Source organism: Prionailurus bengalensis, chromosome B1 (assembly GCF_016509475.1).
Source record: "Prionailurus bengalensis isolate Pbe53 chromosome B1, Fcat_Pben_1.1_paternal_pri, whole genome shotgun sequence".
Taxonomy (NCBI): Eukaryota; Metazoa; Chordata; class Mammalia; order Carnivora; family Felidae; genus Prionailurus; species Prionailurus bengalensis.
In genome coordinates, this window is record NC_057344.1 from 202,800,977 (window position 1) to 202,818,958 (window position 17,982).

The 17,982-nt window shown below is 59.2% G+C and overlaps 1 protein-coding gene across 2 annotated transcripts in view; it reads left to right on the forward strand.

The window, feature by feature from the left end:
• SORCS2 (sortilin related VPS10 domain containing receptor 2) overlaps positions 1–17,982 on the forward strand; it is a 448,567-nt gene that overhangs the window by 395,543 nt on the left and 35,042 nt on the right. For both annotated transcript variants that reach the window (XM_043573043.1, XM_043573044.1), the window contains exons 10-12: positions 1,328–1,474; positions 8,862–8,964; positions 12,841–12,917. In XM_043573043.1, coding sequence (XP_043428978.1) covers positions 1,328–1,474; positions 8,862–8,964; positions 12,841–12,917 — 327 coding nt within the window. The remainder of the gene's footprint in view (positions 1–1,327; positions 1,475–8,861; positions 8,965–12,840; positions 12,918–17,982) is intronic.

The window sequence follows — 17,982 nt, forward strand, 5'->3', positions numbered from 1 at the left end:
TTAAGGTTGGTGGGGCTGCGATCACAAGGGTCCCCAAAAAGGGGGCACGGAAGAGGAGGGTCAGAGAGACCCGTGTGATCGTGGGCGCAGGCCGCAGGGACGCCGCACCGCCAGCTCTGGAGGCGGAGAGCAGGGACGTCCGGAAGCGGGAAAAGCCCGGACACGATTCTGGATTCTCACCCGGAGCCTCCGGGAGGAGCCAGCCCGGCCACACCGCCACCTTGACGTTAGCCCAGGGAGACGTGTGTTGGACTTCCGACCTCCACAACCGAGACCTGATGAAGTTATTTCGAGCCCCTCAGCCTGTGTCGCTCTCACAGCAGGGGCGGGAGGTGCATCCGCCACTCGCTCGTCTGTCGTTCCTCCTGTGTCCTCCCCACGCGTGGGGCACCTGGCAGGCCTGTGCGCTGGGGTGGGGGAGCGCCGACCCTGGGGATTGTGGGGGGTTCACACCGAGCTCCCGCCACAGACAAGACGCGCACTAACTGTGTGTCGTGACTGCAACATAAGTGTATTCCTCGGCCTCCCCGAGGCTCCGTTTTCTCAGGCTTGCCTTGAGAAAGACGGATGTCCTGCACACGTATGGGCAGAAACAGCCCCAGGCACACGGGAGGCTCCAAGGAACCTCGCAGGGCTGGGGTGTGGGGGTCTCTATAGCCATGGGCCGAGACCCCGTGTGCAAGGAACTTTTGGGGAGAGGCCGTCTCTGTGCGGCCAGGAGGCTGACTGTAGGCGATTACTGATATTTGACCTTCCTTATGGGCCAAATCAGTAGCTGACTGTTGGGTGTATCTGGGCCAGTGCATGGGCTCTCTGGAGACTCTCAGAAAGGGGACAAGGGGACTGGAGCCCCTGGCCGGGGCGGGAGGGCTGAGCACAGACCCCCGTCCTCACTCCCTGGCATTTCCGTGTGGGGCTGAGCAGAGGGAGGCTGGGGGAATGCCCACAGCAGGGGCATTGGCCCAGGCCCTGCGGGTCCAGTGGGAGAGAGGCAGGGGCTCCGAATCAGGAGCTCTGGGGTGGAGATGGGGTGACAGTAACACACAGGCATGGTAGGACCCAAGCTCTGCTCACTGTCTGATGGCTGGTGTCCGAGTCTGGGAAGCAGCCAGGCTTTGGGGTCGGACAGAACTGGCTTCCGGTCGAAGCTCGGGCCACGAAGCTGGGCCGCCCTCACCTCCGGAGCGTGCCCGGTCAGCCTCAGCTCTGGGTGAGAAGTGAGGCCCCGCGGGCAGAGCTCTCGGCGAGAGGCTGGCTCACGGTGGACGCTCTGTTGTCAGAGGGCTCCGGGCAGGTGTTCATGACTTTTCTCGTTTTGCTGTCCCAGGTCCGAGGGGTGAAAGGAGTCTTCCTGGCAAACCAAAAAACCAATGGGAAGGTGGTGACACTTATAACCTACAACAAGGGCCGCGACTGGGACCGCTTGAGGCCACCCAGCACGGACATGAACGGAAAACCAACCAACTGTGAGCCTGTGAGTCCCCCTCCCGTCCCACACCCTCCCCGGGGTGGGCACAAGTCGTCTCTGAAGGGGCCCTGGGCGTCCCGGGGAGGACCCCGTCTGAGAGACGGGAACCACGGGCTTCTCTGGGCGTCACGGAGAGGGGCCAGGGGAGCCCCTTGCTTTACTGGAGGCTTAGCTGGAGGTCGGAGAGGGAAGATGCATCAGTCAGCACTTAGTGCCACACGGCTGCGTAACAAGTGGCCAGCGACAATCCTGCATTCTTCAGCTCCGGGCTGGGCTCAGCCACGCGCTCTGTGCACCTTGGCAGGGCCCCCTCACAAATGTGGGGGTTGGTTGATTTCAGGGGTGGTCTGCTCCCTGTATCTGGCCTCCTCCTCCCGGGACCGGCCCCGGCACACTCTCATGCCCGTGGCCGAGGTGCAGGAAAGTGAGCAGACACCTGCTGAGTAGACAGGCTGGCACGTAGGACCAGGGAGCGCACCCCCGGTGGGGGTGGGCCGGGGCCACCGCCCAGATGTCGTGAGCTCCAGGCCGGTCCTGCTATCCCAGGGGTGCCCGTCCCGTGAATACCAGCGGAGGCTGTCCCGCTTGGCCACCGGGAGATGCGGGCAGCACACAGGCCCGTGTCTGTGAGGCTGGACAGATGGTGTGCTACGGGGGCCTGGCCTGAGAGACAGGCTGCTCGGCACCCGGCAGACTTGCCTCTCCTCGCTCCCTGGGGAGCTCACCACCGCCACCAGCACCCAGGCCTTCCCCAGCAGGGGAGTGCAGGGTGGTCTGGAGTTAGAGCAGCACAGGGCTGCAGCCTCCGGCCAGGTGCCTCTGTCAGTCGGTGCCTCTGTTGAAAAAGGAAACAAGATGATAAAAATCGGTGCCTGGGCCTCGTGGGGAGGACGAGAGAGAACAATGCATGGTCTCTGATGGGGAGCAGGCTGGAGAGGCAGAGCACATCCCATCCTTTCGGACTGCCCCCCTTCCCACGCCGTCCTGTAGCCTGGAATGCCTTCTTCCTTTTCTTCGTCCAGCAAGCCCTATTGACACTTGAAAACCCTGCCCGGATACTCCCTCCACTGAGAAGCCTCCACTGGGCATACTTGCTCCTCTGTCTTCCCCTGGCCCTGACTGTAGGTCTTTTGCAGGTAGGGACTGCGCTCTGGGGGTGCCCGAGACCTTCTGTAGCTCTGTCCTCTCTGCACAGAAAGAATGACAGTGTCTATTTTATAAGAATATTCTTTCAACAAAGATACACGAGTACCTACTATGTGTAAGGTGCATTTCTGGGTGTTTGATGATTATTATTTTTTAAAGAGAGAGAGAGAGCATAAGCAGGGGAGAGGAGCAGAGGCGCAGAGAGAGAGAAAGACGGAGAAAGAGAGAAGGAATCTTAAGAAGGCTCCGTATTCAGCACAGAGCCCCCAGCACTGCGGGGCTCTATCCCATGACCCTGGGATCATGACCTGAGCTGAAATCAAGAGTCAGACGCTCAAACCGACTGAGCCACCCTGGCGCCCCTGTTCTGTTTAGAAGACAGAACACCCCAAACACATCCTGTCCAGATCTCTGCAGGGCCTCTGAATATGGTAGGCCCCCGCCCCACCGGCCACCGTGTGGACACAGCCCAGGCAGAATCGGTTCCTTCCTCTACCTGGGGACGCTGACTCCCGAGGTCCCCCGGGGCAGCAGCTTCAGCCTGGCGGGGACGTCCCGTGAGCCCAGGCCTGGGCTGCCCTTCACCTCCTGCGCTCAGCCCCCGACGACGCCCTCCCCGCTGGCACGGGAGCAGAATAGCCCCTGGGACCCGTGTGGAAGATGCATTCCCTGCAGCTTGTGCAAACCCTTCTGAGACAGGATTGCCGTGAAGGGCTCATTTCTGTGTTGTCATCGTCAGCACAGTTAAGCCATATGAATCCGTCAAAGCAAGTTTTTGCCAAGAATAGAGTCTCGTCTGCGGCTGCACAGCGTGGCCAGGAGATCACCTTCATGAGATGTGTGAACAGAGGGATGAGGAACAGCCATAACCGTATCACCCAGAAATAGCAGTAATCGGGCATTTTCCCTGACAATCTTAGCGTAGATGCCGTGAAAGAGTCATCATACGGACCCTGACCCATGTCTGATTTGTCCTAACTCTGGGTCACTAGCCCTCCCCCCCCCCCCCGCCCCGGGGCCATCCCAGGGCTCCGCGGGGAAGGATTCCCTGCCGGGACGGGGACGCCTTACGCAGAGGGATGGCACGATCAGATCTGTTTCCAGAGAACGTCTATTTGGAGGAGTTTTGAATCTGTTCACACCTTAATTCAGAATGAAAGCCCAGTAGGTTTGCAGCCCTTCTCAGACCTGGGGCTGAGTCACGAAAGGCGCTGAGGATGGGGAGCCGGGGGTCCCCATGGGCCTCCCTGCGGGGCCCGCCTCACACCCACCCAAGCCCCCGCGGGCACCCGGGCCCACCTCCCCCAGGACGGGACATTCAGCAGAACGGGACTCCTGTGACACCAGCCTCCCCTTGGAGTCTCCCGCCCCGGCCCCTCTCTGACCTCAGGGTGTCTGAGCGCCCCGGGGTCGGCCCCCCACGGTTCTGCCTCACCCCGCCCACCCAACCCTCCATCAGCTCAGTCCAGACGCGGCTGGAGGGCTGTCGTAAGGCCTTGTCTCAAGCTGTCGGACACGAGCAGAGCCCCCCACACACACAGCAGCTCCAGGACCGGCTGAAAGACATTCGTCAGCAGGCCCTCCGGGGCTCCGAAGGGGACCCCAGCTCTGCCTGCACCTGCCAGCATCCTGTGGGCCACAGCTGACCGCACGGAGTGCTCCTAACACCCTGAGGAGTGTCCCCCTTTAGGCCCAGACAAGTACCCAGCCTCCAGGGTGGTCCGCTGGCGGGCGGGAGGGAGAGGCAGCCGGCTTCTCCGAGACGGTGCCTCTGCCGTCGTGCTCTGCTCCCTGAGCATGGTGATATTGTGTGCACAGTGCCTCGGGGGACGTGGGCAGGCCTGGTGGCAGCCCGGGGAGGCCCTCCTGGCCCACCGGGGAACCTCGGGCTACTTCCCCTTCTCTGCCACGTCCCTGGTGAGGCTCCTTTTTCTTCTTCTTTTTTTAAATTTAATTTTATTGGGGCGCCTGGGTGGCGCAGTCGGTTAAGCGTCCGACTTCAGCCAGGTCACGATCTCGCGGTCCGTGAGTTCGAGCCCCGCGTCGGGCTCTGGGCTGATGGCTAGGAGCCTGGAGCCTGTTTCTGATTCTGTGTCTCCCTCTCTCTCTGCCCCTCCCCCGTTCATGCTCTGTCTCTCTCTGTCCCAAAAATAAATAAAAAATGTTGAAAAAAAAATTTTTTTTAAATAAATTTAATTTTATTAGTAGTAGTATTATTTCTTTTTACGTTACATCCCGGTTAGCATATAGTGCAATAATGATTTCAGGAGCAGAACCCAACGATTCATCCCCTACGTATATCGCCCAGTGCCCATCCCCACAAGTGCCCTCTTCGGTGCCCCTCGCAGATTTAGCCCCTCCCCCTCCCCCAACCCCTCCCGTAACCCTCAGTTTGTTCTCCATGTTTATGGGTCTCTTCTGTTTTGTCCCCCTCCCTGTTTTTAGATTATTTTTGCTTCCCTTCCCTTATGTTCATCTGTTTTGTCTCTTAAAGTCTCCACATGAGTGAAGTCATATGACATTTGTCTTTCTCTAATTTCACTGAGCATAATACCCTCCGGTTCCATGCACGTAGCTGCAAATGGCAAGATTTCATTCTTTTTGACTGCTGAGTAATACTCCATTGTATATCTGTACCACATCTTCTTTATCCGTTCATCCATCGACGGACATTTGGGCTCTTTCCGTAGTTTGGCTACTGTCGATAGTGCTGCTATCAACATGGGGGTGCATGTGTCCCTTCGAAACAGCCCGCCTGTGTCCCGTGGATAAATGCCTAGTAGTGCACTTGCTGGGTCGTAGGGTAGTTCTGTTTTTAGTTTTTTGAGGAGCCTCCGTACTGTTTTCCAGAGCAGCTGCACCAGCTTGCATTCCCACCAGCAGTGCAAGAGATCCCCTCTCTCCGCTTCCTCGCCAACATCTGTTGTTGCCTGAGTTGTTCATGTTAGCCGTTCTGACCGGTGCGAGGTGGTATCTCAGTGTGGTTTTGATTTGTCCTTCCCTGATGATGAGTGACGTTGAAAACACCTTTTTCTTCTGACTTAGAACGCTCTTCTCCCCCTGGGAGCCGCCCTGCCTGCAGACGTCGCAGGAATGTCCCTGCCCCGTGTGTCTGGTCACCAGATGGGGAGGGGGAGAGAACTGAGCGGTCTCACCATAACCCCTCACCAGTCTGCTCTTCAAGCACAAGGAGTCAGGGGGAAACCCGAACTGGGAAAGTCTTAGCACACTGGTGTGAGGGGGGCGGGTTCGTCTGTTCGACCCATCCCCCGCGCTCCTGGACGGCACGGGGCTCTCCTCCACTGACTCTGACTCGCGCTCACCTTCAGCGCGGGCCCCCGGGTCTCCGTCAGGAGGGACGCCAGCACCAGATCCGATACCAAAGTGGACTTCTGCAGAGGGGAGGGGCCCGCGCTCAACTCGTCACCTTTCTCTTTGCTTTGGGGACAAATGACTCACACACCATACGGCTCACCCACTTAAAGTACACGGGTCAGGGGTTTTCTGTCTACTCACAGAGACGTGCGGCCGTCACCACAGCCCGTTCTAGAGCAATGTCGCCCCAGAGAGGACCCGGTCCCCACCCCTCGCCGCCCAGCCCAAGCCCAGCCCCTGGCCGCCGCTGGTCTGCTTCCTGTCTCCATAGACCCCCTGGCCTGGGCATCTCACACGAATGATCACGCTGCCTGTGGCACAGCTCACACATCTTTAAGGGCCCAGCAAAGAGGGAGCCTGGTCCCAACTGAACCGGGCCCTGGGGCTGCCACCTGGTGCCGCCTGACCCGGGTTGGCGTTTCACTTTTAACTTAGGATAATCTAAAATGTGCTCAGTCCGTGGCCAGAAGAAAGTGCCCCAAAACATACAAGGATGAGACGAAGCATCTCAGACAGAGGTCAGCAGGTGGGGTGATGTAGTCCCAATTAGCGGTGTCTAAATTAGAATTTGGATCCCTGAGTGCTCAGTTCCGCGGTATTTCTAAACTGGAGATTTTTCTAGGAAGTAAAGAAGGCCAAAGAAACGATTACTTTTCTTATAAGTAAGCAATTAAGCAAAACCTTGTCCAGGGGGAGAGCTGGACCCCGACGTTCTCTCCAAAAGCTGTGCTGTGTTAATCCAGTAATCCTGTGAAGTAGAGAAAGGGAGACTCAGAGACACTGAGCACTTTTTCCAGAGTCACACAGCTTTCAGGGGGTACAAGGATTCAAAACACAGCCCCTCCTGTGGTCCCACGTATTCCAGGCCTGTGGAATGCCCAAACTGGGGACTCCAGGAAGGTTGCCGCCCGAGTCTTTAACCCAAGAACCCATTTGAGGTCTGATGTGTGATGGGAGCTCTGGTGGCCCTCCTCCTCCGTCTCCTGTGTGTCAAGGTCGGCTCAGCCGGCTAGACCCCAGACCCTGTCACCTCTCAGCCTTCGAGAGGGATGAGAGGAAACTGATGTCGGAGGCCTCTGTGCAGGCAACCCCTGGTGCGTGGCTAAGTCACTGCCCGTTGCAGCCTCTGGCGCCCTGGAGGGTGCTATGCAGAGACCTGGGACCTTGTCCTGTGGCTCTGTATTCTGTCATGGGGCTGCCAGAGGGCTGTGGGCAAGAGTGCGGCCTTGAGCCTCTGTGGCCTGGGGAGACTCAGGGAGGCCACAGTCCACGGAGCATATCCTTCTTGGCTCGTCTGTTCTCCCTGGACCCCCAGTCCCGCCCAGGGGTGAGCTGGGGTGCAGGCGGCCAGGAGACAGGAGAGGGTAAGGGGTCTGTTCCTGCTCCTACTTCTGGGAGGCTCCTGGCCTCCCAGTGACCCTGGGTAGACAATGCAGGCTCAGAGTGTGGACACTGGTCCAAGCAGCCTGGGTCGTCGCCCCAGCTCCACCACTGCCCTTGGGTGTGTTGCTTAAATGCTCTCTGCCTCAGTTTCCCCACTGGTGAAATGGGGATGGGAGTGGGGGATGTGGAGAGTGTCAGTGACCCACACCTCATGTGGTGCTGAGCTCGGTGCTGGCACAGAGGCAGCTGTCAGCCGATGGGAGTTGCCACTGAAATTATTATTACAACGGGTTTTCCTGCCCCTCCAGCCAGGGCACCCCCCAGGGCCGCCCTCAGGGTGCCCACTGATGCTTGCCAGTGGGCTCTTCACAGAAGGCACAGGGCTGAGGGTGTGTTACAGCCATTATCTTGTGCCTGGGCTACTGTGGCTCTGGATGGATGGATGGATGGATGGATGGATGGTTGGATGGATAGATGGATGGATGGATGGTGGTGGATGGACAGATGAATGGATGGATGGGTGGATGGATGAATGATGGACAGATGGACAGATGATGGATGGATGGTGTATGGGTGGATGGGTGGATGGATGGATGGATGAATGGATGGATGGGTGGGTGGATGGATGGATGGATGGATGAAGGGATGGATGGATGGATGGATGGATGGATGTGGGTGGGGATGGATGGATGGGTGGCTGGATGGATAGATAGTGGATGGACGGATGGATGGATGGATGGATGGATAGATGGTGGATGGACAGATGGATAGATGGATGGAGGATGGATGGATGGATAGATAGATGGTGGATGGACAGATGAATGAATGGATGGGTGGATGGATGGATGTGGGTGGGGATGGATGGATGGTGGGTGATGGACAGATGGACAGATGATGGATGGATGGATGAATGGATGGATGGTGGATGGGTGTTTGGATAGATGGATGGATGGATGTGGGTGGGGATGGATGGATGGATGGATGGGTGGATGGATGGATGGATGGGTAGATGGATGGGTGGACAGATGGATAGATGGATGGAGGATGGATGGATGGATGGATGGACGGCTAGATAGATGGTGGATGGACAGATGGATGGATGGATGGATGGATAGATGGATGGAGGATGGATGGATGGATGGGTGGATGGATGGATGGATGGATGTGGCCATGGGCTGAGCAGGCTCCAGGAGTCACATTCCATGACCTGGCACCACACGTGGGAATGCCCACTGTATGTTGGGAGTGCTCTCGTGCTGGGAGAACCCTCCCCTGGAGAAGCCTGACTGGCTTCATCCACAAGCCGGGTCAACCCGGACCTGCTGGTCTCCACCCCCTGATCAGCCACAGAGCCTCCTTCCTGCCCTCCATCCCCTCCTCTGAGGTGCTCCTGGTCCTGCCTTCCCACCTGATAAACCTCAATCCTACCTTTCCTCGGAACACTTCTCCCACCCAACTGCTGACTTTGGCTCCCTTCCCTCCCTTACAGCCGGACTGCCACCTCCACCTGCACCTGCGATGGGCAGACAACCCCTACGTGTCGGGCACCGTGCACACCAAAGACACTGCCCCGGGCCTCATCATGGGCGCAGGTAGGAGGAGCCATCACTGCCTGAGGGACGCTCTCAAGGGTAGACCTGGATGGCCATGGGCCTGGGTCCTTGGTGTGACTGTTGGGAGCAGGGGGCAGTGTCTCCAGGAAGCTCAGCAATCATGGCATGGCCCAGGGGGTGAACGCGTGGCCCACAGTGGGCACGAGATACGTGCTGCTGTGTGGGAAAATGGATGGATGGATGGATGCATGGCCAACTGAAGGATGGGATGGGTGAGCCATGGAGGATAGGTGAATGAATAGGTGGATGGAGGAAAGAGTGGACAGTTAGATGGCCAGATAGAACTGATCACAGAATGGTGAGTGGATCAACAGAAGGATGGATGGATGCATGCGTGGGTGGAAGGATGGATGGATGGATGGATGGATAAATGGATGGATGGATGGATGGATGGATGGATAAATGGATGGATGGATGGATGGATGGATGGATAAATGGATGGATGGATGGATGGATGGATGGATGGATAAATGGATGGATGGATGGTTGGATGGATGGATAAATGGATGGATGGATGGATGGATGGATGGATGGATGGAAGGATGGATGGATGGATAAATGGATGGATGGATGGTTGGATGGATGGATAAATGGATGGATGGATGGATGGATGGAAGGATGGATGGATGGATAAATGGATGGATGGATGGATGGATGGATGATGGGTGGGAGAATGATTTGTGTCATGGCTGACATGTATTGATCCCTGAAGAAGGTTCTAGTTTAGTCGGGGAGAGAGACCCATGCAACTAACATGAGGAAAAAAATCAAAGCGTAGACTGGGCACATGCCTGTCTACACCCGTAAACCAGAGCCTCCTTCGGGGATGTGTACAAGTGCACTGATAGAACAAGGCCTAAAATAAGGGTTATTTGAGTTCTTTCAAAATGGAAAGCATGTGTTTCGAACGTGTATTGCCAGGTAGTGGCCGACGTCATAGTTTCCTTGTAATGTGCAGGGTTATGTGCCCTCCGGCACCCAGCGCTGGGACAGCCCTGCCTGCTCCCGCCGGCTCCCACGGGGGTGGGAGCCCTGGGTACCACTGATAGGAAAGAAGGGGAAACGAGGGAATGTTCTTCATACTGGCAGTTGTCCTGGACAGGCCTTTCCTCCACCCAGGCACTGAGCTCTTGACCGCTGCACCAGCGCTGAGAGGTCACTCCCCACCCCCTCCTCCCAGGAAGCTCCAGGTTGCTGGGTGTCACTCAGGAAGCCAACCCAGGCTCCTTACACCCCCCAGGGCACTCCTGCCTCCCAGCCCCTCAAAAGCACTGTCCTGATTGGCTGAATCCCCAAATTCTTGACCAAAATACAAAAGGCACAATTTTAAATGTATCTGTGGCTCAAAGGCCTCAAAAACCCGGAACGAGCTTCCTGGCTGCCCAAGAAAGCAGTGAGGATCTGGAGGTGTGTCACCGGGAACCAACCGGCCACGCCTGAGGAGGGTGGCCCAAGGCAGCCTCCCTCCCTCCCGACCTCCCTGCCTCACTCTTAGTCAATGAGGGCGCCGCCCCCGGGATTCTGCAGGCCCTTCTGCGCTGACAGCCTGGGGACACATTCCGTGAATGTCCCTTTATTTGTCCCCAGTGTCTGTTAGGTGACTGGCAGCCTGCAAGCTCTGGTAGACGGAGCATGGAAAGCAGACAGCGTCCCTTGAAAGACAGACACGTGCACAGCCGAAATTACAGACCGGGGTTCGCCTGCTGAGTAGTGCTGACACGGCCACATTCACCGCGGCTCCGTGTGCGATGCGTGCGTCCCAGCGCGCCTATTGGCATCTGGAATGCAGCAGAGATAATACCCCCGTCATCCCGCTCATCTGTCTAGCTGGCTCGTTTCACTCATCCCGTGGCCATTTCTCAGCACCGTTCGTTTGCCAGACGGGGGAGGACACGGGGTTCGGCACCTGCCCCTCTGCCCCTCCCTCGTCCTGCCCCTTACCGCCTCCACGCTGCAGACCGGGCATCCCCTCCACCTGGCACGGCCTTTCCTCCTCCCTTGGGCAGAGCACATTTGTCTCTCTGGGCACAGCTCGGGGGTCACTGCCTTCAGGAGTCTCCTCCTGATGGCCTTCCTTCCTGGGTCCATCAGCTGTCCCCTGTCTGCCCTTACAATTCCTCGGGCTTCTAGATATCCTGGCTCTGCCTGCGGTTGCAGGGCATGCTTCTTCCCCTGCTGGATTGAGAGCTCTCTGGGAGCAGGGGCCATGGTTCATTCCTCTCGGACCTCCCTCAGCTCTGCACAAGGCTCGACAGACAGCAGGTGGCCAGAAATGCTGTCGAATAAGTGCAGGAATGGAAGAGTGAGTGGAATTGGTGAAGAAGAGAAATGTGAGGATGGAGGGATGATGGATGGGTGAATGGACAGGTGGATTATGGACAGATGGGTGGATGGATGATGGATGGACGGATGGACAGACAGGATGATGGATGGATGGGTGGACGGATGGATAATGGATGGATGGGTGGAGGGATGGATGGATGATGGACGGATGGACAGGTGATGGATGGATGGATGGATCGATCCGTTGATTGATCAATGATGGACGGATGGACAGATGGATGGATGATGGATGGGCGGATGGTTGGACGGATGCATTGGTGCTTGGTTGGACCTCAGGAAAGATAGCAAGCAAACAACCCCTCACCACTCTGGTTGGGACTCACTTTCACTCATCTGAAGACAACCCATTCCCTTTGGAATTTTCCACTGACATCTGTACTTGACTCTGGATGAGATAGTCCCGAGAGTGCCCCGTAAATCATGCTGCAAATTGAGAGTGACGTATGAGTCACCCAGGGCAAGGGCCTCTGGGGCTCCAGGCAGGAGTCCAAAAGGGCTTCAGCACCACCTCAGGTCCCCATCGTCTAGGGGGCTGTCACCCCTGGTCCCTGCCAAGACCACAGGGGCAGAGCGGAGGCCGGGCAGCTCCAGCTCATTGGAACATCTGTTCATTCCAGCCCTTCCCAGGGGACTGTCTGGGGCAGTTGGGCTCAGCTCAGAGGCCACCATGACCTTCCTGGCACCTGTGCTTTGTGAGGTGGATACTGTTCCCTCCGTGGGAGCCCATTCGGACCGTTTCCTCATCTGTAAGCTGGGGCTGGCGTGGACGCTGAGCGGGGCGTCTTCCCACTGTGGCACCACCCCAGGATTCAGTCTGAGCCTGTAGAGGGCCTTGAGGGTGGTGACCCATCAGCCAGCCTGGTACTGGGCTCACGTGAACCACGGCCAAGGGGGACCTCCTGGCGGCCCAGTTGGTTTGGTGGCCCCTTCACACCACCCTCCAAACGTCCACTCAACAGATATTTAATGAGCACCTCCTCTGTGCCTACCGTGCCTCTCACCTGTACTGCCCCACGCTGCCGGACTTCTGGTCGCCCCTGCAGCCAGCCCCCCGAGGGGCTGTCTCCAGATGCAAACCCAGCTGTGCCCTGCCCCAGCTTAAAGCCGCTTGGGGGCCACCCCGACCCCATGCCGGCCCACCTGGAGCACGTCCTTTTCGCCAGTCCCTGATCGGCAGCCCACACGTATTCTTGTACACTCAAGCCCTTGGACGCCGCGAGTGCCTGGGTCCCGCCTGCACCCGGGCCCTGCCGGAGCTCTGAGGCTGGCTGGCTTTGGGCAAAGCGAATCCTTCACTGCACAGACTAGGACCCAGGGCCCAAGCACAGTGGTTCCACAGGCGGGCCAGTGTAGGGAGGGTGCAGAGAGAGGCACGCCCTCTCTTTGGGTGGCTTTGGGTGTGAGAGAGGCAGACCCGGGGCACACGTAACTCTCGCGGGGGGATTTGTCCGGGCACAGACCTTGGTAAGGCTGGCTGACCCCAAGGACGACCTTGCCCCTGTTCCGGACCAGGTAACCTGGGCTCGCAGCTGGTGGAGTATAAGGAAGAAATGTACATCACGTCCGACTGTGGGCACACCTGGCGGCAGGTAAGGATGCGGAGGCCTGGCACATTCCACCCCCATTCCACGGAGACGCGCCCCCCCCCCGATGTGCCGGATCTCTGCCCCCCACCCCAGAGGAGTTCTGAGACACACAGAGGAGTGGCCTTCCAGCCAGCCTGACCGGCTGGACACAGAGCTCCATTTAGCAGGTGCTGTACCTGCTGCGCAGACCATTGCTGGGAAGTCACAGACCTGACACGCACCTTCACGCGGGCAGACCGTCGCCGTGGGGGTCTGAGCAGTGGAACAAAGGCTGGGGACGGGGCTGGAGGTGCGGTCCAGGCAGGAAGCCACGTGGGGTCTCGGGGCCTGGGGCTGAGCTCTTCTGGGAGCCCAGGGGCCAAGAATGGGGGGTGATCTCCAGGTTCCTGGCAGGGGCGGCTGTTGGGCGGACGGCAGAGACGTAGAAGAGAAGGCGAATATGGGGGAGGGGCAGGTTTGGGGGAGCCTGGCTGAGTCTGGGCTGGGTGGGGGGGCCTGGGAGGCATCCAGGGTGAGGGTTCGAGGCAGCAGTAATGCAGGAAATGGTGGGACCTGCCAGGGCTCCCCTGTGCCCTTGTGCAGGGCCTACCTGGAGCTGACATTCCCAGCCTGGAGAGCTGAGACGGGGAGGGCGGGCGGGCTGCTGGTCCCAGGGGCTCCGGGCAGGGGCAGTGCAGCCACGAGGCCCAGTGCAGGGCCGAGGCTCCGGCCCGGGAGAGGCCTATGTGCCTCTACACCAGCTGTTTGCTTCCCGCACAAAAGGCCTCACCGGGTCCACCCGACTCCACGGAGTGACGGTCCCTGCATTAAACACGTAAGAAAATGCACCGAACTTCTGTGTGCACCTACCCTCCCAGACCGTGTCCCCCAGGTAACACTCGGGACAAATGCTTTACTCCCCAAGTACCCAGTTTACCTACAGCCTGAGTGCAAGGCCCTGACATTTTTCAGAATATGCAAGAAACAAGGAATTTTGAAAAGGGCAAAAGAGACTTAGTTATAATATTTCTATTTCACCAAAACTGGTGAAAGACGCCTAAACTTTCTTAAAGGTCACCTTCCGTCCATTTATTACAGAAACATGCACCCCGTTAGGGTGAAACAGACAAGGTGCTCAAATTTCATAGAAACTGACTGCGAGATATTCATGGTGGCCACTGTCATTCGGCAATGTGCTGAGACTCCACACTTGGGAATGCGGGAATCGGACGGGAGAATGTTGATTCTGGTGCAGCGGTGGGGGGGGGGGGCGGGAAGCGGGGGCAGGAGGGGCTCTGGCCTCAGCGGGGTGCGGGGGGGCGCCCACGTGTGCGGAGGAGGAGAGACCCTCTGGGCTTGGGGTTCACGGTGGGGGTGGGAGGCGGCGGGGGACGGGCTGTGACAGTCACAGAGGGCACTGCTCAGCGCAGGCACGTGGTCAAGGATGTACTAAGATGCGTCTGGGAAGAGAACTCTCGGAATATGAATTACAAATGACGGCATGTATAGCTGCTTAACGGACATAACCTTTTCAAAGCACAAGTTCCCGAGGATGTTGAAAAGCGAAACAACAACCAGAAGACGTCCAAAGAGGGCCCTCCGAGTCTGGGGTGTGGGGAGGCAGGGAAGATGGGGACCAGAGACCGCCTGCCCCCCCCCCCGCCCGCAGCCCTGCTGCCTGGGGGCTGATCAAGGCACAGAGAACCATAGCACCGGGAGCTCCAAACCCTGCGACCCCACTGGGGAGGGTTGGACCCTGGAGCCCCCTCTTGCAGAGTCCCAGGCTGATGGGAATGGAGACGCTCTGGGGGTCCCCTGCGATAGCTGGGAGGCGCCCCATCTTGGGGGTGGGGGGGCGCGGGGAATGTCGTCCAGGGAGGAGCCACTGGCTGGGTGTGCACATGCATCAGCGGGTGGGCCTACGAGTGCCTCCCGCTCTGGGACAGTCAGGCTCTGAGGACCCGCCCGTGATGGTTTCATTGCACACCACACGCTGCTGCTCCACGGCCTCATCAGCCGGGAGAGAAGTGAATCCGGCCCCCAGTGGAGCAGGAGTGAGGGTTCCCGCCGCGCGGGCAGAGGCCTCTGCAAGTTCAAAGCATCAGGAGCAGCGCCTTGGGGGAGACAGATGCGTTTGGCGTGGGACTGGCAGCTCAGGCTGGCGAGGAGGCTGGCTTCTCCTTGCATATTCCCCGAGACGGGGAGCTCACTCTCTCCTGGAGGAGGAGCCCGGCTGCTTGGGAATTCATTTTCCTGGGCTGGGCCTCTGCCCCTCTGGTCCGTCGCCCCCCAGCACCCCCGGGAAGCTGCGAAAGGGAAACGTGTCGCCATCACCCTGCTCGTAAGCCTCCCCGACTAAGCCTCCGGTGCCTCGCCTCCGTCTGCTGGAGGAAGTCCCGCCCGCTGCTGACACGTGTGCCCTCACTGCCCAGCCCGGCTCAGGGGCCTCTGCCCCCCGGACACGCTACTCTCTCGAACCTCCTGCACACCCCCCACGATGCCCCGGCCCCCCTCGGATTAGCCCAAGCGACACTCACACTGCCACCTGCACCCGGGAGCGCCCACTGACTCAGACCTGCACCAGATGCGTCCAGAAACCTTGCCCGGGACCCACCCCTGCGGTGGCAGAACGCAGGCTGAGTACCGAGTGAGAGGGCGTCTGAGTGGGTGTCACTGTGACGGTGACCTGCCTCCTTGGGGTCTCTCCCCAGGCCCAGACTGTATTCCCTACCCCTGGACCCCAGCACCCAAACAGAGGAGACCTGAAACACTGGATCTGCTGGATGAGTGAACAGTTGGGGTGGAAAAGTATGAATGTTTCTTCCGCACGGTATCCTAAAATCCGCAGACCGTCCCCTCCCTCATCCAGGAAACTCTACCTCTGTTAATGTGGCCTCCAGCAGCACACTTATCCCAAGCACCGTTAAGATTGAGGACCGCAGGCGCACCTACTCCTCTGACCCCTGTGGGGGGGGCGGGGGCTGTGAGTCCAGGGAGGGCGCCCGGCAGGGGCACGTCCGTGGAGCACCCAAGTTAGCGCTGTGAGCCCCCACTCCAGCCTACAGCCTCGTGGCACACAAAACAGCCTGCCCTCCACTGCGGGTGTCCCGCTCATGGAGACAGGAGGCCGTGGACTGAGTCAAGGTGGGGGCTGGGTCCGAGACCCGGGGTCTACCCTGGATTCGCCAGACAAGCCACCGGGTGTCTCTGAACCTCTGGCCCCTCTTTGGAAGTTGGGAAGATGACCTCTGAGCATGGCTGCCACTAACGGGACCCTGGATGCACAGCAGGGGCCACCGTGGCCACCACCCCGCGCCCGTCCTCATCCCCCTCCCCCACGCCACCTGCACACGTGTTTAAAAACTAGTTCAGTGACACCCAGCCCCCTCTCCGGGCTCTCCTGGAAAAGCTGGCCCACGTTTCGGCAGAGCGCTTGGAGCCGGCCCCCGCCTGGCCCGCCTCGCTCGTGCAAGGTGCCCGCCAGCGTCCTAGAGGCCCCTGATGGGTGGCAACCGTCACCGGCAGGGAGGGGCTCACCCACGCCTGGCCCTGTAGGTTCCCCTTCTCTGGGTCATTTTGCCTGGCCTGACATCCTCCGGCTGCAGACGTGAAGTAGGGGAGAGAGCGTGGGCTCTGGGGTTCATCTGCTAACTTCCCACCATTTCTTGCAAGGGGCCTTTCTTCTTTATTCAAGCCGGAGTGTTTCCTAAGGAACTCCTATGAGCAATGGGAAACACCGGCAGGACTGTGGAGAAGGTGAAAATATCTGGGGAAGGGTTTCGTAGACCAGGGGGACAGCACGTGCAAAGGGCCTGTGGTGTGTTCAGGGAAAGGCAGCCAGGGTGGCTGATGTGTGGGGGCAGGAGAATGTAGGCAGGGGCATCTCCTGCAGAGGCCTGGAGGCCATGAAAGGGTTTGGGTGGGATTCTAAAGGCCGTGGCGGGCCACTGGAAGGTTCTGGCAAAATGTTACATTCCTGACGTGTGGGGCATCTTCTCTGCATCCTCCCCACCGCGTCCTGCCGGGTCTGGGAAAATCCAGCCTTCACGTGAGGAAAGACTCAAGTTGGAGGGGCAGGAAGAAGGCGCTGTCCAATGTTCTTTGGGCAGTTCCCCCGTTCCTACGCGCTCATTGTCCTAGAACGTTCCCTCCCCGAGTCAGAAAGTTTTCCGGGTCTGTCTGCCCAGGTCAGAGCAGGTGCAGCCGCGGGACCGAGGGGCCGGCTGAGCCCCGCCTGTTCCGGCCTCACCGGGCACTGAGTGGGTCGTAACACCACCGGCTCGGCCCTGCCCTCGCCCAGCCCAGGAGAAGCGTCCCCAACCCCCAAGCTGCACGCGCGGGCGGGAGGCGTGGCCAGCCCCCTCGCCAAGGTCTCACTGAGACCCTGGGCAGCTGGCACGGAGGAGCGGGCTGGCCCAGGTGAGGGGCTGGGGAGGGGTGGGGGGTCCCGGCTCTTTCCCGACTCCCCCCGAGTTCCCTGCGCTCCCGCCACAGAACCACAGGTCCTGACGGCCGACGGGGTGGGAGGTGAGTGGGCTCCGTGATGGGGCCACTTCTGGGAGAGGTGCAGGGTGAGTGACGGGACGGGATGCCAGGGGCGTCCAGACCCTTGCTCGCCGTTTGGATTCTGTGCTCACAGAAGATCTAGCGCAGGCCCTTTGCGACCTGGCCTGACTCAGCACCCACACCTGCCTGCTGTGAGGTCCTGGCATGCACCGCCCCACCCCAGGCCTCAGCTTCCTCATCTGCGAAATGGGACCCGATCCCAGGGCCACCAGGGTTATCTCCTCCTGTGTGAACCCTGTCCAGGGCGCTAGGCCTTTTGTCACCTGAAGACATAGCGGCCACTCATTCATTCACTCTCTTATTCATTCATTCATTCATTCATTCGGTCATCCATCCCCCACACAAGCTCCGCCCCCAGCTCTGAGCTGAGCCCCAAGGGCCACAAAGATGACTCAGAGGCAGGCCCTGCCTGGGCGGAGCTCCCTCGCTGGAGGAGACAATGACAAATAGTGTAGTTGGTGCTGAGGCTGTGGGCCCAGAGGCACTCCCCACCCGGCCTGGCTTCAGGGAGGGCTTCCTGGAG